Genomic DNA, 24,905 nt, shown 5'->3' on the forward strand with positions numbered 1-24,905 from the left:
ATTGCATTATTTGTTTCAGAAGTACAGATCTGTGATTCAACAGTCTTGTACAATTCAAAGCGCTCACCATAGCACCTACCCTCCCCAATGTCTATCACCCAGCCACCCCATCCCTCCCACCCCCCACCACTCCAGCAACACTCACAGTTTGTTTCTTGAGATTAAGAATTCCTCATATCAGTGAGGTGCTATGATACATGTTTTTCTCTGATTGACTTATTTCACTCAGCATAACACCCTCCAGTTCCATCCACGTCCTTGCAAATGGCAAGATCTCAATCCTTTTGATGGCTGCATAATATTCCATTGTGTATATATGTGTATATATATACCACATCTTCTTTAACCATTTATCTGTCGAGGGACATCTTGGCTATCCACAGTTTGGCTATTGTGGACATTGCTGCTATAAACATCGGGCTGCATGTACCCGTTCAGATCCCTACATTTGTATCTTTGTGGTAAATACCCAGTAGTGCAATTGCTGAATCCTATGGTGGCTCTATTTTCAACTGTTTGAGGAACCTCCATACTGTTTTCCAGAGTGGTTACACCAGCATGAATTCCCACCAACACTGTAGGAGGGTTCCCCTTTCTCCGCATCCCCACCAACATCTGTCGTTTCCTTACCTGTTAATTTTAGCCATCCTGACTGGTGTGAGGTGGTATCTCATTGAGGTTTTGATTTGGATTTCCCGGATGCCGAGAGATGTTGAGCACTTTTTCATGTGTCTGTTGGCCATTTGAATGTCTTCTTTGGAAAAATGTCTGTTCATGTCTTCTGCCCATTTCTTGATTGGAATATTTGTTCTTTGGGTGTTGAGTTGGTAAGTTCTTTATAGATTTTGGATACTAGCCCTTTATCTGATATGTCATTTGCAAATATCTTCTCCCATTCTGTCGGTTGTCTTTTGGTTTTGTGGACTGTTTCTTTTGCTGTGCAAAAGCTTTTTATCTTGATGAAATCCCAATAGTTCATTTTTGCCCTTGCTTCCCTTGCCTTTGGCGATGTTTCTAGGAAGAAGTTGCTGCGGCTGAGTTCGAAGAGGTTGCTGCCTGTGTTCTCCTTTAGGATTTTGATGGACTCCTGTCTCACATTTAGGTCTTTCAACCATTTGGAATCTATTTTTGTGTGTGGTGTAAGGAAATGGTCCGGTTTCATTCTTTTGCATGTGGCTGTCCAATTTTCCCAACACCATTTGTAGAAGAGACTGTCTTTTTTCCACTGGACATTCTTTCTTGCTTTGTCAAAGATTAGTTGACCATAGAGTTGAGGGTCCATTTCTGAGCTCTCTACTCTGTTCCATTGATCTATGTGTCTGTTTTTGTGCCAGTAGCATACTGTCTTGATGATGACAGCTTTGTAATAGAGCTGGAAGTCCAGAATTGTGATGCCACCAGCTTTGCTTTTCTTTTTCAACATTCCTCTGGCTATTCGGGGTCTTTTCTGGTTCCATACAAATTTTAGGATTATTTGTTCCATTTCTTTGAAAAAAGTGGATGGTATTTTGGTGGGGATTGCACTGAATGTGTAGATTGCTCTAGGTAGCATTGACATCTTCACAATATTTGTTCTTCCAATCCATGAGCATGGAACGTTTTTCCATTTCTTTGTGTCAGTTTCTTTCATGAGTATTTTATAGTTTTCTGAGTACAGATCCTTTGCCTCTTTGGTTAGATTTATTCCTAGGTATATTATGGTTTTGGGTACAATTGTAAATGGGATCGACTCCTTAATTTCTCTCTCTTTTGTCTTGTTGTTGGTGTATAGGATTGTCATTGATTTCTGTGCATTGATTTTATATCCTGCCACTTTCCTGAATTCCTGTATGAGTTCTAGCAGTTTTGGGTGGAATCTTTTGGGTTTTCCACATAAAGTTTCGTATCATCTGCAAACAGTGAGAGTTTGACTTCTTTGCCGATTTGGATGCCTTTGATTTCTTTTTGTTGTCTGATTGCTGTGGCTAGGACTTCTAATACTATGTTGAATAGCAGTGGTGATAGTGGACCTCCCTGCCGTGTTCCTGACCTCAGGGGGAAAGCTCTCAGTTTTTCCCCATTGAGAATGATATTCGCTGTAGGTTTTTCATAGATGGCTTTTATGATATTGAGGTATGTACGCTCTATCCCTATACTCTGAAGAGTTTTGATCAAGAAAGGATGCTATACTTTGACAAATGCTTTTCTGCATCTGTTGAGAGGATCGTATGATTCTTGTTCTTTCTTTTCTTAATGTATTGTATCACGTTGATTGATTTGTGGATGTTGAACCACCCTTGCAGCCTGGGGATAAATCCCACTTGGTCGTGGTGAAGAATTCTTTTAATGTACTGTTGGATCCTATTGGCTAGTATGTTGGTGAGAATTTTTGCATCCGTGTTCATCAAGGATATTGGTCTGCAATTTTCCTTTTTGATGGGGTCTTTGTCTGGTTTGGAGGATCAAGGTAATGGTGGCCTCATAAAACGAGTTTGGAAGTTTTCCTTTCATTTCTATTTTTTGGAACAGTTTCAGAAGAATAGGTATTAATTCTTCTTGAAACGTTTGGTAGAATTCCCCTGGGAAGCCATCTGGCCCTGGGCTTTTGTTTGTTGGGAGATTTTTGATGACTGCTTCAATTTCCTTAGGGGTTATAGGTCTGTTCAAGTTTTCTATTTCTTCCTGGTTCACTTTTGGTAGTTGATACATTTCTAGGAATGCATCCATTTCTCCAGGTTATCTAATTTGCTGGCGTAGAGTTGCTTATAATATGTTCTTATAATTGTTTGTATTTCTTTGGTGTTGGTTGTGATCTCTCCTCTTTCATTCATGATTTTGTTGATTTGGGTCATTTCTCTTTTCTTTTTGATAAGTCTGGCCAGGGATTTATCAGTCTTCTTAATTCTTTCAAACAACCAACTCCTAATTTCATGGATCTGTTCTACTGTTCTTTTGGTTTCTATTTCATTGATTTCTCCTCTGATCTTTATTATTTCTCTTCTTCTGCTGGGTCTAGGCCCTATTTGCTGTTTTCTCTCTAGCTCCTTTAAGTGTAGGGTTAGGTTGTGTATTTGAGACCTTTCTTGTTTCTTGAGAAAGGCTTGTATTGCTATATACTTTCCTTTTAGGACTGCCTTTGCTGCATCCCAACGATTTTGAACAGTTGTGTTTTCATTTTCATTGGTTTCCATGAATTTTTTAAAATTCTTCTTTAATTTCCTGGTTGACCCATTCATTCTTTAGTAGGATGCTCTTTAGCCTCCATGTATTTGAGTTCTTTCCGACCTTCCTCTTATGATTGAGTTCTAGTGTCAAAGCATTGTGGTCTGAAAATATGCAGGGAATGCTCCCAATCTTTTGGTACCAGTTAAGACCTGATTTGTGACCTAGGATGTGATCTATTCTGGAGAATGTTGCATGGGCACTAGAGAAGAATGTGTATTCCGTTGCTTTGGGATGGAATGTTCTGAATATGTCTGTGAAGTCCATTTGGTCCAGTGTGTCATTTAAAGACTTTATTTCCTTGTTGATCTTTTGCTTAGATGATCTCTTTCAGTCAGGGGGGTGTTAAGGTCCCCCACTATTATTGTATTGTTGTCTGTGTGTTTCTTTGCTTTTGTTATTAATTGCCTTATATAACTGGCTGCTCCCATGTTAGGGGCATAGATATTTACAATTGTTAGATCTTGTTGGATAGACCCTTTAAGTAGGATATAGTGTCCTTCCTCATCTCTTATTACAGTCTTTGGTTTAAAATCTAATTTGTCTGATATAAGGATTGCCACCCCAGCTTTCTTTTGGTGTCCATTAGCACGGTAAATGGTTTTCCACCCCCTCACTTTCCATCTGGGGGTGTCTTTGGGTCTAAAATGAGTCTCTTGCAGACAGCATATCGATGGGTCTTGTTTTTTAATCCAATCTGATAGCCTGTGTCTTTTGATTGGGGCATTTAGCCCATTTACATTCTGGGTAACTATTGAAAGATATGAATTTAGTGCCATTGTATTATTGCCTGTAAGGTGACTGTGACTGTATATTGTCGGTGTTCCTTTCTGTTCTGTGTTGCTTTTAGGCTCTCTCTTTGCTTAGAGGACCCCTTTCAATATTTCTTGGAGGGCTGGTTTTGTGTTTGCAAATTCCTTTAGTTTTTGTTTGTCCTGGAAGCTTTTTATCTCTCCTTCTACTTTCAGTGACAGTCTAGCTGGATATAGTATTCTTGGCTGCATATTTTTCTCGTTTAGTGCTCTGAAGATATCATGCCAGTCCTTTCTAGCCTTCCAGGTCTCTGTGGATAGGTCTGTTGCCAGTCTAATGTTTCTACCATTGTACGTTACATATCTCTGTCCCGAGCTCTTTCAGGTTTTTCTCTTTGTCTCTGAGACTCGTAACTTTTACTATTAGATGTCGGGGTGTTGACCTATTTATATTGATTTTGAGAGGGGTTCTCTGTGCCTCCTGGATTTTGATGCCTGTTTCCTTACGCAAATTAGGGAAGTTCTCTGCTATAATTTGCTCCAATATACCTCCTGCCCCTCTCTCTCTTCTTCTTCTGGGATCCCAATTATTTTAATGTTGTTTCGTCTTATGGTATCACTTATCTCTCAAATTCTGCCCTCGTGATGGTTGTTGTTTATCTCTCTTTTTCTCAGCTTCTTTATTTTCCATCTTTTGGTCTTCTGTATCACTGATTCTCTCTTTGGCCTCATTTATCCTAGCAGTTAGTGCACCCATTTTTGATTGCACCTCATTAATAGCCTTTTTGATTTCAACTTGGTTAGATTTTAGTTTTTTTATTTCTTCAGAAAGGGTTTCTCTAATAACTTCCATGCTTTTTTCAAGCCCAGCTAGTATCTTTAAAATCATTCTGAACTCTAGGTCTGACATCGTACTAATGTCTGTATTGAGTAGGTCCCTGGCAGATGGTACTACCTCTTGTTCTTTTTGTTGAGGTGATTTTTTCCGTCTTGTCATTTTGTCCAGAGAAGAATAGATGAATGAGAGAACAAAATGCTAACAGGGTTACGACGTCCCCAGAAAATATACTGTAAACAAATCAGAAAAGACCTGAAACCAGGGGAAAAGAAAGGGAAAGAAAGAGGTAAAAGAAAGAAAAAATAAATAAAAACATAAAAACAAAAACAGAACAAAACAAAAAAAAAACAATATGATCATATATGACCAGGCTGGTGCATAGATCAGTGCCACACACTAGATTCTGGGTGTATTTTGGTCTGTTAGAAGAAAGTGCCTCCCAAAATTTTAAAAAAAGAAAAATATATGTACAAAAATAAGGGTTGATACGATGGAGGCATGGAATATGACTGTAAAGATGAAAATTATAAAAAATTTTATAAAAGGAATTGATAAGAAGTTTGAAAAAAGAAGGAAGAGGATTTAAAAAAAGAAAGAAAAAAAAAGGGGAGAGAATGTGATCAGGCAGGAGACTAGAACAAAGCCATACACCGAAGATTTCGGTTATATTTTGATCTGTTAGAAGAAACTGTATCTCAGAATTTTAAAGAGAGAAGAACTTATATATATATATGCCAAAAATAAGGGTAACTATTATGAAGGGATAGAATTTGACTGTAGAAATGAAAAATAAAATTTTTTTTTTATTTTTTAAATATTTATTTAAGAGAGAGAGAATGAGAGATAGAGAACACGAAAGAGAAGAGGGTCAGAGAGAGAAGCCGACTCCCTGCTGAGCAAGGAGCCCGACGCGGGACTCAATCCCGGAACTCCAGGATCATGACCTGAGCCGAAGGCAGTCGCTTAACCAACTGAGCCCCCCAGGTGCCCTAAAAATGTTTTTTTAAAAAGGGGATTGGTGAGATGTTGGTTAAAAAGGGAAAAAGAAAAATTCAAAAAAAATAAAAAAAAATTAACTTTGAAAGACTAAAGCATCATGGTAAAAAAGCCATGGATTCTACGTGCAGTATTCTCCTAGTGCTGGAGTTCTCCCGTTCTCCATGATCGGTAAACTTGGTCTTGGCTGGCTGTTCTTGCCGATCTTCTGGGGGCGGGGCCTGTTGCCATGGTTCTCAGATGTCTTTGCCGGAGGCGGAATTGCCCCACCCTTGTGAGTCCGGGCTAAACAATCTGCTCGGGTTTGCTCTGGGCTCTGGGAGCTTTTGTTCCCCGCAAGCTTTCCATACAGCTTTGGAGGAGGAGAGTGAAAATGGCGACTTCCCCATCTCTGCCCCGGAGGAGCCGAGAACTCGGGGCCCCGCTCCTCAGTGCGCCCCCAGAGAAAAGCAGTCGGTCACTCCCATCTCCCCGGTCTCCGGCCGCACTCCTTGCTCACCTGGCCTGTGACCAAGCGTTTCTATCTCCGGCACCTGACCCAGTGTGGAGTCTCCAAACCCAGTAGATCCCTGCAGTGCGCTCCCGCGCCGCTTCTTCCAGGGGAGGAAGGGGAGTCTCCCCGTTTTTGCCGCTTGTTGGGTCCCTGCTGGAGGAGCAGTGGCCCAGCTGTGCCGCAGATCACGGTTTATGGCAACCCCGAGCTGCGAGCCGTGCCTCGGCTCTGTCTCTGCAGCCGGCTTTCCCGCTCCGCTACCTGGGAACTCTGCTGCACTCAGGCACCCTGGTCTTTCTGTGACCCCGAGGGTCCTGAGACCACACTGTCCCACAAGGGTTCCACCCGCCGCTTAGCCACTGGAGCGACATCCCTCATCGGAGCCGGCTTCTAAAAGTTCCGATTTTGTGCTCCGCGGCTCTATCACTTGCCAGAAGCGGCCCATGGAGGCCCCCTCCCCCGCCGTCTATCCTTCCGAATATCGCCTCGGATTCACTTCTCCGCACGTCCTACCTTCCAGTAAGTGGTCGCTTTTCTGTTCAGAAAGTTTTTGCTATTCTTTTCTTTGATCTCCTGTTGAGTTCGTAGGTGTTCAGAATGGTTTGATCCCTATCCCGCTGAATTCCTGAGACCAGATGAAATCCAGGTCTCCTACTCCTCCACCATCTTGCTCTGCCCTCCAGTACCATACTGTTTTGATCACTACAGGTTTGTAATATAACTTGAAGTCTGGAACAGTGATGCCTCCAGCTTTTCTTTGTCAAGGTTGCTTTGGCTATCCAGGGGTCTTTTGTGATTCCATTCAAATTTTAGGAGTGTTTGTGTTCTAACTCTGTGATTTTTTAAAAAATTTTTGTATAATTTATTAGTCTTCCCTTACTGGCTTCTGAGTGTGCATCATAGAATAGCCTTCACTATTCTTAAATGATAAATCTTCCAGGTCCCACAGTGTTTTTTAGTACTTTTATGATTTTTTCAACATTTTAAATATTAGATCCACTTGGAATTTATCCAGATAAGCTGTGAGTGATGGAACTGGTAAATAGTTCTAAGCTCTAATCTGGCCCTCCACACTTAGCAACCTACCTTTTTCCTTTTAGCCTGCGTCTTATTGTATGTGTGGCCCACCCCTTTCTTCTTCAGAATTTCTCCTGTTGTTTTCTTAACCAGTTCTCCCATCACATGCCACCCTGACTCCCTCATGTCTAAACTCAGGGGCATTTTCATAAAACCCTATAGCTGTTTGTGTGGTGTTCAGTCACCTACTCGTTGTAGGGAAATTCTCAGCATTCCCTGTGACCACTGCCTGTTTGTCCCTGGCCCTCCTCCCCATTCCCATCCTCCCTGCTGTAGAGCCTAGAATGGAACTGGAAGCCTCTTTTTTCTCTGAGTCTCTGAGGTTTCACTTCTTTGCAGATTTTAAACCATCAGGTTTCTGTCCCAGCCTCAACCCTCACCCCTATCACCTGGCTCTCAAAGGCAGTTTTACTGGACATTTCTACCACTTTGATTACAAATATATGAGTAAAATGCCTTTCTGTTTTCTCAAAGTCCTTTTTAATCTTGACTTTGCCCATTCCCACTAGTGTAATACCTTCATTCTTCCTCTACCTCTGCCAACAGTTGAATATTAGAGCATTTTTTCTTTGTTCTTTTTGAATATCTCCAAAGCCAGGGCCATAACACCCTGACACCAGCTAGTTGCCCATCACTTACTTTTGATGTCTGTTAGGTCCAAATGTCCTTTCATCTTGTTAGAAATCTTTTTAATCACCTCTAATCTCATCCACAGTATCTGTAGCTCTAGTCTCCAGGACTTAGACTCCCCCTTGGGAGGCTCACAGTGGTCTATGAGCAGGACAACTGCCCTGAGCCTCATGGCTCATGTGGGGATCATTCTGGCACTCTTATTACTCCTGGACATCCTCAAGGTGCCCTGGCCCAGAGTAGCCAGCCAATCAATTGACACATCTCTCTAGCATCAGACTTGTTCTCTACCCCCCCCAACTTAGTACAGTGAATACCCTTTTTTTTAGGGGTTGAGTTTACAACTTTTCCCTTCATAAAGTCTTTTTTGTGACGTCTATTCATGAGCCACTTTCTTAAGGGGTTGCACCTGACCACAGATCTGCACAAACCCCCTCCTTACACACACATACACTTCCCTTACAAAGATAAATTGTTTCTGACTAAAGGTGTGAGGGTATCAGCAAAAGTGCAGATTGTGGTTCTGATGGCACATCTCTTTGTAACTTCCAGCATTATTTTTTTTCAGGGTTTTTTAAAATTAAAATTATTTTTAAAATTATTTTTACTTTTTATTAAGGCATAATTTACATATATTTTTATTAAGGTATAATTTACATATAAGATATAGTTTCAGGTGGACAACATAAAGATTCGATATTTGTCTATTATGAAATGATCACCACAGTAGTAAGTCTAGTGAACATGTGCCACCATACATAGTTAGGGAATTTTTCTTCTTGTGATGAGAACTTTGAAGATGCAGTCTCTCAGCAACTATCATATAGACAATACAGTATTATTAACTAGTTGCCATGCCGTACATTATATCCTCTTATTTATTTTGTAACTGGAAGTTTATACCTTTTGACTCCCTTCAGCCATTTTACCCACCTACCACATCCCATCTCTGGCAACCATTAATCTGTTCCCTGTATCTCTGACTTTGGTTTTCTTTTGTTTTTGTTTTTAGATTCCATATATAATAAGTAAGATCATACCGTATTCTTCTTTCTCTGTCTGACTTCTTTCACTTAGCATAATGCCCTGAAGGTCCATCCATGTTGTCACAAATGTCAAGACTTTGTTCTTTTTTTATGGCTGAATAATACTCTATTGTATACATGTCACATTTTCTTTATCCACTCATTTGATTGATGGACATTTAGGGTGTTTCCATATCTTAATTATTGTAAATAACCCTATAATTAACATAGGGACACATATATCTATTCAAAATAGTGTTTTTGTTTTCTTCTGAAAAATACCTAAAAGTAGAATTGCTGAATCATATGGTACTTCTGTCTTTAATTTTTTGAGGAAACTCCATACTACTTTCTGTAATGGCTGCACCTGTTTACACTCCTGCCAACAGTGCACAGGGTTCTCTTTCCCCAAATTTTCACAAACACTTGTTATTTCTCATCAGTAATAACCAACCTAACAGGTAGGAGGTGATATTTTATTATGCTTTGATTTGCATTTCCCTAATGATCAGTGATTTTTTGTTTAAAGATCTTATTTTTTATTTGAGAGAGAGATCACAAGCAGGGGGTAGTGGCAGAGGCAGAGGGACAAGCAGACTCCCTGCTGAGCAGGGAGCCTGACATGGGGCTCCATCCCAGGACCCAAGATCATGACCTGAGCTGAAGTCAATGCTCAACTGACTGAGCCAGCCAGGTGCCCCAGTGATCAGTGATTTTGAACATCTTTTCATGGCCATCATATGTCTTTGGAAAAATGTCCGTTCTGATCCTTTGTGTACTTTTTAGTTGGAATATTTGTTTTTTGCTATTGAGTTGTTTTGAGTTCTTTATATATTTTGGATAGTAATCAGATAGATGATCTACAAAAATTTTTCCCCATTCAGTAGGTTGCATTTTCATTTTCCTGATGGTTTCCTTTGTTGTGCCGAAGCTTTTCAATTTGATGTACTTAACTTATTCATTTGTTCTATTGTAGCCTTTGCTTTTAGTGACAATTACAAAAAATCACGAAGACCAGTGTCAAGTTGCTTATCTCTCATGTTTTCTTCTAGGAGTTTTATGATTTCAGATCTTACATTCAAGTCTTTAATGCATTTTGAGTTATTGTTTGTCTTTGGTGTTAGATACTGATCCAGTTTTCCCAACACCCATACTGAAGAGACTGTTCTTTCCCCATTGTATATTTTTGGTTCTTTTTTGGCCTGTAATTACTCATTGTAGTCTCTTACGGTCCTTTGTGTTTCTCTGGTATCAGTTATAATGTCTCGTCTTCCATTTCTTATTTATTTGAATCCTCTCATTTTTCTTGGTCTTTCTAGCTACAAGTTTGCCAATTTTGCATCATTTCTGCTTTAATCTTTATTATTTCCTTCCTTCTGCGAACTTTGAACTCTGTTCTTTTTCTAGTTTCTTGAGGTATAAAGTTAGGTTGTTGTTTGAGACTTATTTCTTGAGGTAGGCATTTATCACTATGAACTTCCTTCTTAGAATTGCTTTAGCTGCATTCCATAAGTTTTGTTATGATGTGTTTCATTTGTTTTAAGGTATTTTTTAATTTGTTGACCCCCTAGTGGTTTAGTAGCTTGTTGTTTAATCTCCACATATTTGTGAATGTTCCAGTTTTCTTCTTCTAAATGATCTCTAATTTCGTACCACTGTGGTCTGAAAAGATGCTTGATGTATTTTCACTCTTCTCAAATTTTTTAAGACTTGTTTCATCTCTAAACATATGATCTATCCTGAAGAATGTTCCATGTGCCCTTGAGAAGAATGTATTTTCTGTTGCTTTCCCCTCCTCACTTTATTACAATATCTCTGATGATATTCTCTGTGCTGTAGTTTTTCATTTCTGTGACTTATTTTATAACTAGAAGTTTGTAACTCTTAACTCTCTTCGTCTGTTTTGCCTATCTCCCACCCACTGCTCCTCTAGCAGCCACAAGTTCTCTGTATTTAAGCATGTGTTTGGTTTCATTTTGTTTTTGTTTTTTAGAGGGAGAGAGAGCAAGTGTGCAAGTGAGGGGTGGAGAGGCAGAGGGAGAGGGAGAATCTTAAGCAGGCTCCATGCCCAACATAAAGCCCAATTCAGGGCTTGATCTCATGACCCTGAGATCACGACCTGAACCGAAACCGAGAGTCAGACACTTAACTGACTGAGCCACCCAGGTGCCCCTGGGTTTTTTTTGTCTTGTTTTTTTGTTAGACTTCACAATATAAGTGAGATCATTCAGTAGATTTCATTTAGCATAATACTCTCTAGGTCCATCCATGTTGTCAAAATGACAAGATTTCATTCTTTTTAATTGCTGAGTAATATTCCATTGTACCTAGGACATACGGACACTTGGGGTCCTTCCATACCTTAGCTATTGTAAATAAGGCTGCAATATACATAAGGTTGCATATATCTTTTTAACTTAGTGTTTTGTTTTATTTGGGTAAATATCCAGTAGTGGAATTACTGGATCATATGATATTTCTATTTTTAATTTTTTGAGGAAACTCCATACTGTTTTCCATAATAGTTATACCAATTTACATTGAAGGTTCCCTTAATATCCCTGCCAAAATGTATTATTTCTTGTGTTTTTGATACTAGCCACTCTGACTGGTGTGAGGTCATATCTCACTATGGTTTTGATTCACATTTCCCTGATGATGAGTGATGTTGAGTGTCTTTTCATATGTCTGTTGGCTATCTGCATGTCTTCTTTGAAACCATGTCTATTCAGGTCCTCTGCCCATTTTTTAATTGATTATTATTTTTTTGGTGTTCAGTTGTGTAAGTTCTTTATATATTTTGAATACTAACCTCTTATCAGATATATCATTTGCAAATATCTTTTCCTACTCAGTGGGCTGCCTTTTGTTTTATTGGTGTTTTTCTTTGCTGTGCAAAAGCTTTTTGTATTTTGGTATAGTCCCAATAGTTTACTTTTGCTTTTGTTTTCCTTGCCTGAGGAGATATAACCATATGTATGTTGCTAAGACTAATGTCCAGGAGACTACTGCCTATATTTTCTTTGAGGAGTTTTATGGTTTCGGGTCTCATATTTAGGTCTTTAATCCATTTTGAGTTTATTTTTGTATGTGGTATAAGAAAGTGGTCCAGTTTCATTCTTTTCCACTTGTCCGTTTTTCCCAACACCATTTACTGAAAAGACTCATTTCCTCATTGAATGTTCTTTCCCCCCTTGTCATGGATTAATTGACCATATAAGGGTGGGTTTCTTTTTGGGCTCACTATCCTTTTTGTTGTTGTTGTTGTTCTTGTTTTGACAGAGAGAGACACAGCGAGAGAGGGAACACAAGCAGGGGGAGTGGGAGAGGGAGAAGCAGGCTTCCCGCGGAGCAGGGAGCCCGATGCGGGGCTCGATCCCAGGACCCTGGGATCAACACCTGGGCCGAAGGCAGACGCTTAACGACTGAGCCGCCCAGGCGCCCATCACTATCCTATTCTTTTGATCTATGCATCTGTTTTTGTGCCAGCACCATACCATTTTGATTACTGTAGCTTTGTAGTATATCTTAAAATCTGGGATTGTGATACCTCCAGTTTCGTTCTTCTTTCTGAAGATTGCTTTTGCTATTCAAGAGCTTTTGTGGTTCCATACAAATGTTAGGATTATTTGTTCTAATTCTATGAAAAAATGCTATTGGTATTTTGATGGGGACAGCATTGAATCTGTAGATTGCTTTGGGTAGAATGGACATTTTAACAATATGCTTCCAATCCGTGATCATGGAGTATCTTTCAATTTGTTTGTATCATCAGTTTCTTTCATCAGTGCCTTGGAGTTTTCAGAATATAGGCCTTTCACCTCCTTCATTAAGTTTATTCCTAGGAATTTTATATTTTTGTGCAGTTATAAATGGGATTTTCTTAGTTTCTCTGTTACTTTGTTTTTAGTGTACAGAAATGCAACATATTTCTGTATATTAAATTTGAACCCTGCAACTTTATGAAATTCATTTATTCCGATAGCTCTGTGGTGGAACTTTAAGGCTTTCTTATATGAGGTGTCATGTATTCTGCAAAAAGCTACAGTTTTACTTCTTATCAATTCAGATGCCTTTTCTTTCTTTCTTGATTTCTGCCACAATTAAACATGATTAAACATGTTTAAATATGACTAAACAAATTTAATGTTTAATAATATGTGAGAGTGGACATCCTTGTTATGTTCCTGATCTTAGAAGAAAAGCTTTCAGTATTTCACGATGGAGTGTGATGTTAGGTGTGGGTTTTTCATATATGACTTTTATTATGTTGAGGTATGTTCTCTCTAAACTCACTGTTGAGAGTTTTTTTTAATCATGAACATTGTTGTATTTTGCAAATGCTTTTTCTGATATCTATTGAGATAGTCATATGGTTTTTATCCTTCCTCTTGTTAATGTGATGTATCATATTGATTTGTGAATACTGAACCAACCTTGCATTTCTGGAATAAATCCCACTTAATTGTGGTGAAGCACTTAACATATTGTTGAGTTTGCCTTATTAATGTTTGTTTGTCTTTGTTCATCAGGGATATTGGCCTTGTAGTTGTCTTGTTTTTGTTGTTGTTATTTTGTTTTTTGGTAGCGTTTTTGTCTGGTTTTGGTCTCGTGTAATGTTGGCTTCCAAGAATGAATTTGTAAGGGGTTTTTTTGTTTGTTTGTTTTTCCCTCTTCTATGTTTTTGAATAGCCTAAGAATAGATATTAATTCTTTTTTATATGTTTGGTAGAATTCACCTGTGAAGCCATCTGGTCCTGAACTTTTATTTATATGGAGCTTTTTGATTACTGATTCAATTTTGTTACTAGTATCTTGTCTGTTCAAATTTTCTATTTCTTCCTGATTCGGTTTTGGAAGATTGTATGTTTCTAGGAATTTATCTAGGTTGTTTAATTTGTTGGCATATAGTTTTTTATAGTATTTTCTTACAATCCTTTGTATTTCTCTGACGGCATTTGTTCTTCATTTCTGATTGTGAGTGCTCTTTTTCTCCTGATGAGTCTGACCAAATGTTTATCAATTTGGTTTATCTATTCAAAGAATCAGCTCTTGGTTTTATTGATCTTTTCTACACTTTTTGTCTCTATTCCATTTATTTCTGCCCTGAGCTTTAGTACTTCCTTTCTTCTAACTGGGCTTTGTTCCTCTCTTTCTAGTTCCTTTAGGTATAAAGTTAGATTAAGATTTTTCTTGTTTCTTCATATCCCTGTATGAATGTAAACTTCCCTCTTAGAACTGCTTTTGCTGTGTCTCAAAAATTTTAGACCATTGTGTTATCATTTTTGTTTATCTCCATGTATTTCTTTTATTTCCTCTTTGATTTGTTAATCCATTGGTTATTTAGTAGCATGTTATTTAGCCTCCGTGTGTTGTTTTTTTTCCCCCATTTTTTTTTTTTTTCCTGGTAGTTGATTTCCAGTTTCATACTGTTGTGGTTGGAAAAGATACTTGATATTATTTCAGTTTTCTTAAATTTGTTGAGACCTGCTTTGTGGCCTAATATGTGATCTGTCTTGGAGGATGTTCTATGTGCACTTGAAAAGAATGTGTATTCTGTTTGGGGATGGAGTGTTCTGCATATACCAGTTAGGTCCATCTGGCTTAATGTGTCACTGAAAGCCACCATTTCCTTGTTGATTTTCTCTCTAGAAGATCCAGTAATTTGAGTGGGATGTTAAAATCCCCTAGTCTTACAGCATTACTGTCAATTTCTCCCTTTATGTCTATTAATATTTGCTTTATGTATTTAGGTGCTCCTATGATGGATGCATATTTACAGTTGTTATATCTCCTTGTTCAGTTAAGTTTTTATCATTATATAACGCCCTTCTTTTTCTCGTACTCTAGTGTTTGTTTTAAAATCTATTTTGTGGGTGCCTGGGTGGCTCAGTTGGTTAAGCGACTGCCTTCGGTTCAGGTCGTGATCCTGGAGTCCTGGGATTGAGTCCCACATCAGGCTCCCTGCTCAGCGGGGAGTCTGCTTCTCCCTCTGACCCTCTTCCCTCTCGTGCTCTCTATCTCTCATTCTCTCTCTCTCAAATAAATAAAGTCTTTAAAAAAAATAAAAATAAAATCTATTTTGTTTGATATAAATATTGTTACTCTGGCTTCCCCTCTCCCCCACTTCCATTTGCATGGAATATCTTTTTCCATCCCTTCACTTTCCATCTGTATGTGTCTTTAGGTCTGAAGTTAGTCTCCTGTAGGCAGTATACAGATGGGTCTTGGTTTTTTTATCCATTCAGTCACCCTTCTTTTGATGATAGCATTTAATCCATTTACACTTAAAGTAATTATTGATAGGTATGTATTTATTGCCATTTTAATTGTTTTCCAATTGTTTTTTTGTAGTTTTCTGTTTCTTCTCTGCTCTCTTGTGGTTCAATAGTTTTCTTTAGTGTTATGCTTAGCTTTATTTTCTGTGTATCTTTTATAGGTTTTTGGTTTGTGGTTACTATTGGGTTCATATGTAATTTCCTACATGCACAGCAGTCTATATTAAGTTGATGTCCGCCTAAGTTGAAACACATTGTAAAAGCCCTACATTTTTACTCCCCTTTGACATTTTACATATATGATGTTATATTTTACATATTTTTATCTTATATATACTTTGACTAATTTTTGTAGATATAATTGATTCTACTACTTTTGTGTTTTAATCTTTATGCTGACTTTGTGAGTGATTAATCGAGTACCTTCACTATATGTTTGCTTTTACTTGTGTATTTTTTTTCCTTTCATAATTTTCTTCTAGTTATGTTTTGTATACACTTAAAGGATTCCCTTTAACATTTCTTGCTAGGCCATTTTAGTGGTGATGAACACTTAACTTTTGTTTGGGAAATTCTATTTGTCCTACTCTGAAGGATAGCTTTGCTGGATAGAGTAGTCTTGGTTCTAAGTTTGTTTGTTTTTTCCTTTCAGCACTTTGAATACATCTTCAAACTCCCTTGTGTCCCACAATGTTTCTTTTTTTTTTTAAGTTTTTTTTTAAAAGATTTATTATTTATTTTGAGAGAGTGAGAATGAGAGAGAGTACATGAGAGGGGGGAGGGTCAGAGGGAGAAGCAGACTCCCCGCCGAGCAGGGAGCCCGATGTGGGACTCGATCCTGGGACTCCAGGATCATGACCTGAGCTGAAGGCAGTCGCTTAACCAACTGAGCCACCCAGGCGCCCTGTCCCACAATGTTTCTGCTGAAAAATCAGTTGATAGCCTTGTTGGGGTTTCCCTTGCATATAACTTTTTTCTCTTGCTGCTTTTAAGATTCTCTTTTTGTCACCACTTTTTGCCCTTTTAATTTCTACATATCTTGGTGTGCACCTTTGATTCATCATCTTAGGGGCCCTCTGTGTCTCCTAGATCTGGTTGTCTGTTTTAGTCCCCACATTAGGCAAGTTTTCAGTTACTATTCCTTCAAATATGTTTTCTGCCCCTTCTTTCTTCTCCTGAGATCCCTATAATGCAAATTTTATGATGCTTCATGATGTTGCAGAGTTTCCTTAACCTATTCTAATTTTTCATTCCTTTTTTTCTTTTTGCTGTTTAGCTTGGTGCTTTCCATTACCCTTTCTTCCAGGCTGCTGATACATTCTTCTGCATCCTCTAATCTGCCGTTGATTCCCTCTAGTGTATTTTTCATTTCGGTTGTTGTATTCTTTAGCTCTGACTGGTTCTTTTTATATCTTTCATCTCTTGTTGAAGTTCTCACTGAGTTCATCCATCCTCTCCAGCATATCTCAGTTTCACTTTATTGTGATTCTGTCTTGTTCTTTCATTTACGACATTTTCTCTGTCTCATCTTCCCTAGTTCTCCATGTTTGTTTCTATTTATTAGGTAGGTCAGTTACATCTCTTGGTCTTGAAAGCAGTGGCCTTGTATAGAAGAGGTCCTGTGATGCTCTGTAGTGCATCAACAGAACCAGGGCCTCTTGTTGTGGCTGAGCCACATTTGCTCTGGGCATGGTGGGTTGGAGTTGGCCTCAGCCCAGCTGGCTGCAGTAAGCCACTTCAGCTGCTATGGGCACACTGGGCAGGGTTTGCTCCACCTGCTGTTGAGAAACCCAGCTACAGCCACTGGGAGCTTGCTGGTGGATGGGGGGGTCAGCACTCAGCCTAGCTGTCTGCAATTAGCCTCTGCCCTACCCTACCTGTACCAAAGAGCAGGGCTTGCTTCCTATGCATCCAGCTACGACTCCTAGATGCAAGAACTTCAGGCACACTGGTAGGTGGGCTTATCTCCTCCCCCTTTCAGGGCAGGAGTCCTTTTGATACTAGCAAAGTAGATGGAGAGTATCAGAACTGGCTCCTGCAAGTGCTGGCTGTCTAGGCTGGGGGAGAACAAGAAAAATGGTGCTCAGCAATACTTTTGTTCCCAGAGAACTCTCTGAAAGATCCCTGCCCCTCCAGCACAAGTTCTAAGATTAGTCAATAAATCTCCTTTATGTGCACCCCAGGTGCTTTGCACATTGCTGTTTCTGTGCTGTGTCTCAGGCCAATTTATTTAGCATGCTGTCTCTTTAAGGGTGGGGACTTTGCCTGTTGCCTTCTGGCTCTCCTAGAATTTAGCCCTGCTGATTTTCAAAGCCAGACATTGTGGGAATGGTCTTCTTGGTGGAGATCCTCAGGGCTAGGGTTACCCAGTGTGGGGTCTGATCCCTTCACTCCTCTGTACTTGTGATTTCTCTCCCACTTATGGTTATTTTCTCTAGGGATTCACTTCTGAACTGAATCTCTTATCCCTCCTCTCCTCATCCATGTGACCTTGTCTCCATGATGAGTTATGGAATATCTGTTCCGCCAATTTTCAAGTCATTTTCAGTTAGTTGCACAGATATGGTTATTGCCTGGGTATGGCTGTGGAATAAGGTGAGCTCAGGGTCCTCCTACTGTGCCATCTTCTCTGTCTGCCCTGTTGCTTTTTGATGGGCTTAACATATACAGAACATTCCGTCTTGTTCAGTGCTCTTTAAGGTCGAGGTTTCCTTGTTGATTTTCTGTCTTGATGATCTATTAATGTAAAAGGGATATTAAGGTCCCCAAGTATTGTACTGCTGTTTCTCCCTTAGGTCTATTAATATTTGTTTTATATATTTAAGTGCTTCTGTGTTGGTGCATAAATATTTACAAATGCTTTATCCTCTTGCTGGATTGACCCCTTTATGGAATGCCCTACTTTGTCTCTTATTACACTCTTTGTTTTACAGGCTATTTTGTCCAAGTATAGCTCTCCCAGCTTTCTTTTGGGTTCCATTTGCATGGAATATCTGCAATTAGTTTTTTTTATAGGCAGTGTATAGATGGGTCTTGTTTTGGTGGTGGTGGTGGTGGTATTTAATCCAGCCACACTACAGCTTTTGACTGGAGAATTTAGTATTTATATTTAAAATAATCGTTTAGAGTTATGTACTGACTGCTATTTTGTTAATTGTTTTCTGGCTGTTTGGTAGTTTCTCTGTTCCTTCTTTGGCTTTCTTCCATTGTCAAATTTGATGACCTTGTTTAGTGGTATCTTTAGATTCCTTTCTCTTCTCTTGTATATCTATTTATAGTTTTTGCTATGTTGTTACCTTAAGGCTTACATATAACAACTTATGTCTACAATAGTCTATTGTAAGTTAATATGCTTAAATGCATTCAAAAGCTCTACATATCTATTTTCTCCCCCCCCCATTTTGTTTTTCATGTCACATTTTGTTTTTTTAATCTGGTGTAACCCTTAACTAATTATAGTAGTTATTTTTACTACCTTTGTCTTTTAGCCTTTATACTAGCTTTATAAGTAATTAATCAACTACCTTTCCTATATATTTAACTTTACCAGTAAGATTTATAGCTTATACCGTTTTTGTCACTGATTAACATCCTTTCTTTTCAGCCTCTCCTTTTGTTTAACATTGACATTTTAATTATGTGTCTTTGTGTGTGTCTCTTTGGTGTCACTTTGTTTGGAACTCTCTGGGCTTCCTGGATATTGTCTTCCTTCCCCAGGTTAGGGAAGTTTTTGGACATTATTTTTTCAAGAAAGTTTTCTGTCCCTGTCTTGTCCTTCTGGGTCTCCTATAAATGAGCATGTTAGCCAATAAATGTGGTCTCGTAGGTCCCTTAAACCACTTATATTTTACATTTTTCTTTTTGCTGCTCTGATGGAGTGAGTTTCTCTGCCCCGTCTTTGGGTTCGCTGATCCTTTCTTCTGCTGCTTCTAGTCTGTTGTTGAACTCCTCTGCTGTTATTTTCAGTTCAGTTACTGCATTCTTCAGCTCTCTGACTCTACTTGATATTTATATTTTCTCTTTGTTGATGTTCTCACTGTGTTTATCCATTCTTCTCCCAGTTTGGTGAGCATCTTTTTGACCATTACTTTTAACTCTGTGAGGTTAATTACTATGTCAGGTTCTGTACGATTCTTTCTGAAGCTTTATCTTAGTCTTTCATTTGGAACATATTCCACTGTTTTGTTTGCTTCACTCTTCTCTGTGTTTCTACAAGCAGCCTATTTTCATTTTATAGTTCCCACTAGTTGAGGATGTGCCAAGACAGGTCAGTGTCCCCAGAGAGAGGATCTCAGCACCTAGATTCAGGCTGAGTGGAAGCCAGACCTGGAGGCACCAGCTTTAAAGAATGGACATCTGTAGAGTCCTGTGGGACCACAAGCATAAGATCCACTTGCCACCAGAACAGGTGATCTGGAAGTGTCCCCTGGGCAGCCGTCACAAAAATCAGGGCTCCCTTTGTGCATTAATTATCTCACCTCCCTCATCACCACTCCTTAGCCCTGCAGAATTAACCTTAAAAATAAATCCTCAGCCATGTCACTAAGTAAAAATGCAAACTGTAGAACAGCATATAGGATATTATACCATTAACAAATCTGGGTGTGTACACACACACTATTTTTCCATATTACACATATGTAAATGTATAGAAACAGGCCTGGAAGGAGGCCTTCCAGACTGGTAAGAATGCTAACCTTTACGGGGGGGAACCTAGTCAGGTGGCATTTTCACCTTATTTCACTGAGTTTTTTTTTACAGTGAAAAATATATTTTTAAAATTCACTTGAGGAAAGTTGAAGTTGAACTAGCAAATGATGGTAAAAGTTCCTAAAATGGAAATGGGTAGAAAATGTAGGGACTATGAGAAATCTATAAATGGGCAATGCCCAGCAGCAGGTTTCTTACAAATCAAACAGTGACACACACACACACGTGTCTGTGGACCTTATTTTACCCGATAAATCTTACCAGAGCAGCTACTGCCTACAGTGTTAAAAAGACTGTTAGAAAATCCATCCTTTCAAACGTGTAGTTATGGAACAAAAATGGCTTAAAATTGTATGTTTTAAAGTCTTTACCTCCCACTTGGAAGTTTTAGGTTGCTCAGTTGTTTACTATTTCTCCATAACCCAAAGCATTGCCTGCAAACACACATCTCTGCAGGGAGTCAGAGTAAGGTATGTTGGAGCCCTCAGCTGTGCAGGGTGGCATACAAGCTAAAGCCATTCAGGTCCAGCTTTAGAGGACATATTTCTCTCCACCTCCCACCCCTCCCCCCACACACACACATTTTTGTGGTTTACTGGCAGGCTGCTTGGTTATATATACTCGTAAGGACTTGACAGAATGGAGCCAGAATTTAAGTTCAAATCCCAGCTCCTCTATTTTCCAGGAGTGTGACCTTGGGTAAGTTCTTAAACTTCTCTTGCCCTTAATGCTCCCCATCTGTGAAATGGGGACCTCCCTTGTAGGGTTGAACTAGTACACGACAGCCCTCTGTAGAGTGCCTGGCCTACAGGTAAGCACTTAAGATAGCTATTATCTGAATTGAATAAGGTTTCAGCTTTAAGAACTTAAATGATTATTCAAGATAATCTCCTTTGATGATGTGCTGTAATTTGGACATGTCCTATGTGCTCCTTTATATGGCTACACAGTATGTTAATAAATGGAGGCTGTGTGATGCTAAGTAGGCAGATGGCCATATATTCTGAGGGCAAAGCTTGTTTACTGGAATAAGCTGGGTACATTGTCAACATCGGGCCATCCCCTCACTAAGATGTAGGGAACCTTGAAACCTCAGAAAAATCAGCGCCCTTTCAGTAGGGATATTATTCTCATGGGCATTAGTTCTCCAGGGAACGCTAGGATTTAATACACCCCTAGGTGAGAGCCATCATAGAGTATCATTCTCCATGGCATGAGAGAGCTACAGCAATAAAAAAGTGAAAAGTTCTGATTTTTTTTTTTAAGTGAACTTTGATTTTAATAGCTCTTTGCAACAACCTGTGAGAAATAATGGAGCTATATGGGGAAGAAGTCCTCTTCCTATTTTGGCAGAGGAGGGGTGGGTGCTCACTGAAACAACCCAAAGTCTCTTCCTGCCCCCCCCACCCCACCCCCACTCAAGTACCTGGGCTGTGGGAGGAGTAAAGATGAGCTATCCTTTAGGCAACAGCAGCTAACCCAAGTCCGTGGGTTTGTATTGCAGGCATCATGTACCGCAAGTCGTGTGCATCATCGGCAGCCTGCCTCATCGCCTCGGCCGGGTACCAATCCTTCTGCTCCCCTGGGAAACTGAACTCAGTGTGCATCAGCTGCTGTAACACCCCTCTTTGCAACGGGCCCCGGCCCAAGAAACGGAGCAGTTCTGCCTTGGCCCTTCGGCCTGGGCTCCCCACCACCATCCTGCTCCTCCAGTTAGCCCTCCTCTTGGCTCACTGCTGAAGTTGAAGGAGATGCTCACCCTTCCTGCATTGTTCTTCTGGCCCTTCACTCCCTCTGCTCCCCAAGCTTCTCCTGTGTGTCCTTTTATTCTGGGTGGGGAGGGGCGGGGTCCTCCTCAGTTCCTTCGCCAGCAAAAGAGCTCAGTGTAAAACATTTTTTTTGTAAGCTCTGAATAAATTCAGTCTAAATTTTCAGTGTGTACTTAAAGGAAGGGGTGAGCAGAAGTCTCTCTACCCAGAGCCAAGGTCCGGCTGGCAGAATCTGCCCTTAGAAGGCGCATAGAGGGCCATCCATTTTTTTCCCAAGGCCCCTAGCTTCCACACCTGTCCCTCATAGGGGCAGTTTGTCACCGCTGTGTCAGGATATGTTGTTGGGGGGGGGGGGACCTGCCAGTTAGCCCTCAAGGCTTCCCTACTTGACATTCACACTTCATGCTCCTGTAAACCATTCCCTGCGGCAGAGGTGGGTGGTTTCATCTCTGAGTTGGGCTCTAGTGACTCGAGACTCAATTGCTGGGGCTTAGACTCAGGCTTGGCCTTGCTCTGGAAAGTGCTCAAGAAAACCTTGTCAGTTCTTGCAGAGGAACTGGAACGGGAAGCCATGAAGATCAGGGGGCGGCGCACCGAGCGGGTGCTGGCGGCAGCGGAGGTGATGTGGGCACGCAGGTGCTTGCTGTGGTTGGCATGGGGCAGCGTCAAGTGGCAGCGGAGCACCTGGCCGAACACCCTGCGGAACTGCTGCGAGGACACATTGTACAGGAGCGGATTGATGACGGAGCTCAGGTAGAAGAAGGTGTCGGAGAAGGGGAGGAGGATCATGTACGCCCGGAAGTAGGTCTTGGTCCAGTCGTGCTTGGGTTTGGCCGCTGCCATAATCCTCCGCACCTGATTAGGCATCCAGCAGACAGCCAAGGTCACGACAATCAGCCCTGAGCAGGAGAGAGGAGAGACAGAAACAAACAAACAGCATGAGAACAGTAATGCAAGAAACAAAATATTGAGCTCCCCAGTTGCGTGCTTACTGGCCAGGAAATGGTACCAATTTTTCCATGTTGTGCTTGACAGCTTCTCTTGCTGCTAGCAAAAAGGAATTTCAGTGTTTTAAGGCCAGGGAAGTAGACTATGTTAAAGACCATTTAAATGCTTTAGATAATTGTTTGTACCTGGTGATAGCTCTTAATTTAAAAATTTAAAAAAAAAATGTTTTCATTGTTGGGTATCGAGGAAGCATATTATAGAGTGTGGTAATCTAGTTTTGTCTTTTTGTTTTAAGGAAATAGATGTATACACTCTGTAAAAGCAGGTAAAATATTTGTATTTTAAAGGATGTCCACATAAAGACCCAGTGATATCTTCAAGACAAATGGCAGTGGTGTCCCTTGTCACAGGAAGCATATTTAGTCACACTGATGATTGTGCATTCATTTTGAAGGGACAAAAAATCGGGAACAGCTAGTCACTGAGAATGTTTCTTGGACATGTATTTACTAGGTGGGTACACCCATAATTCTAATACTTGTTTCTGCAACAGCACTTCCATTCATTTTCAAATAGTTTTAGTTGTATCATCTCTTCCACCTTCATGGTGGGGAAAAGACAATTATCCTCACATAATGGAAAATATAAAACTTCAAGTTTAGCTAATAGCATGCTCATTGCCTTTGTAGCACTGAGCTATACAGCCTCGCAAACGGTCAGGCCCTGGAGGGACACTGCTCTGACGCATGAGCAGATCACAAGTTGACTGAACGGACATGTTTGCATTCCCGTGTATTTGCATTTCAACTTACACACTCATCTCTGTTTCTGTGACCTCTGGCAGAGGAAAGGAACGTTTACCTGCAGTGACCAAAAAACAAACACATTCTTAAGAAAGGAAGATCAAAGAATCTACAGAGCATTTGCTCTCTTCACTCTGGAGCCAAGACACCAGAATGTAAGTTCCTCTGTGTGGGAAGCTGGTATCTTAAAGCTGTGTTTTGAATTTTTAGAAATGCTTCCTCTGTCTCCTAAATCTGATTATCATAGTAAGGAAGATTCATTCACATTTTGAAACTTTGTATTTTCTAGGAAACCACAGGGAAGCGATGGTTGGCAATAATCCCTGTCTGCCCCTGATCTATGATAAACATTTCATTCATAAACGCTCCAGGAAAACCAGCCCCATTAGCACCTCCAGGGTTGGCCCTCTCACACACACTCAGCTGAGCATGCCTTACCTGGTGACTGAGTGGCCCTAGGTATGTTCTTTACCACTGCAATAGCCCAGTTCCCTCAACAAATCCTCCACAAATCCTGGCTGTCAGCAAAGGCAGCCCTGGAAGCTCCTCTCCCTTGATAATTTCCAAGGCTTTCTCTTGTCAAAGCTCAGCCCAAGCTTAAAACACACATCAATTTGCTTATTTCTTTCCTTTGAGTTTGCTTCCCTGAGAACACTGGGTGAATCTAAAAATAAAAGGAGCAAAAAAGTAACATTGATCTGATGAAAAGGCCAAAAAAAAAAAAATCACCTTAAGTCAAGAGTACCATCTGAATCACCTAATTAAAGCTGGTGGAGGAAAGAAAAAAAAATCAACATTTCTGTGTTTAAAAAAAAAAAAAATACTTGCATAGGAAATCGGGAGCCTTTATCCCACTGCTTCGAGAAGCATGGACACTTCCAGCCACGTGTGCTGTTCCAAGTGGGTCCGTAAGTGATTTCTCTTGTTTTTATCGGAAGCAGTTCTGACTGGAAGGTTCATCTCATTAACTGAAAGAACTAGGAAGCTTCTACCTAGGGAAGCTACATGTCTGCATCAAGGCTTAAGTTCTTTTCTCTCCTCTGCCACTGCATTTCAGACAAGTGCCACCATCTTCATCTGAAGACTTAGTTTCCAGAACAAGGAAATCGAGCACAGGGTTTCAGATGTGTGCTCTGCTACACTGTGGGAGGTGGTCCTTCAGGCAGCAAGAATCTAGGAAGGCGACAAGAACCTACTTGTACTTACTCGGGTTGAACATAGCACAGCTTTTCAAGCCCCTGGGAGAAAAGGGGCCGGGTTTGGGGGGGCAAGTTACAAAGTTGTTCTTCTGTCCTGGCTTTGGCCCTGTTCCACTGAGCTCCTGGTTGCATGACCCTTCTTGTTACCTTCACCCCCTTTGCTGGTATCAGTTGTCCTTACTTGAC

General features: G+C 40.2%; 2 protein-coding genes across 3 annotated transcripts in view; one reads left to right on the plus strand and one right to left on the minus strand.

Moving 5' to 3' along the window:
- LYPD1 (LY6/PLAUR domain containing 1) overlaps window positions 1-21,740 on the plus strand; it is a 50,372-nt gene extending 28,632 nt beyond the window's left edge. The window contains exon 3 of the mRNA XM_025857150.2: window positions 21,505-21,740. Coding sequence (XP_025712935.1) covers window positions 21,505-21,740 — 236 coding nt within the window. The remainder of the gene's footprint in view (window positions 1-21,504) is intronic.
- Window positions 21,741-21,912: 172 nt separating this feature from the next.
- GPR39 (G protein-coupled receptor 39) overlaps window positions 21,913-24,905 on the minus strand; it is a 197,242-nt gene continuing 194,249 nt past the window's right edge. For both annotated transcript variants that reach the window (XM_073884809.1, XM_025857138.2), the window contains one exon: window positions 21,913-22,668. In XM_073884809.1, coding sequence (XP_073740910.1) covers window positions 22,163-22,668 — 506 coding nt within the window. In that variant the 3' untranslated portion in view covers window positions 21,913-22,162. The remainder of the gene's footprint in view (window positions 22,669-24,905) is intronic.

This window comes from Callorhinus ursinus, unplaced genomic scaffold (genome assembly GCF_003265705.2).
Source record: "Callorhinus ursinus isolate GAN/ISIS: 27379988/994484 unplaced genomic scaffold, GSC_fseal_2.0 scaffold2, whole genome shotgun sequence".
Classification (NCBI taxonomy): Eukaryota; Metazoa; Chordata; class Mammalia; order Carnivora; family Otariidae; genus Callorhinus; species Callorhinus ursinus.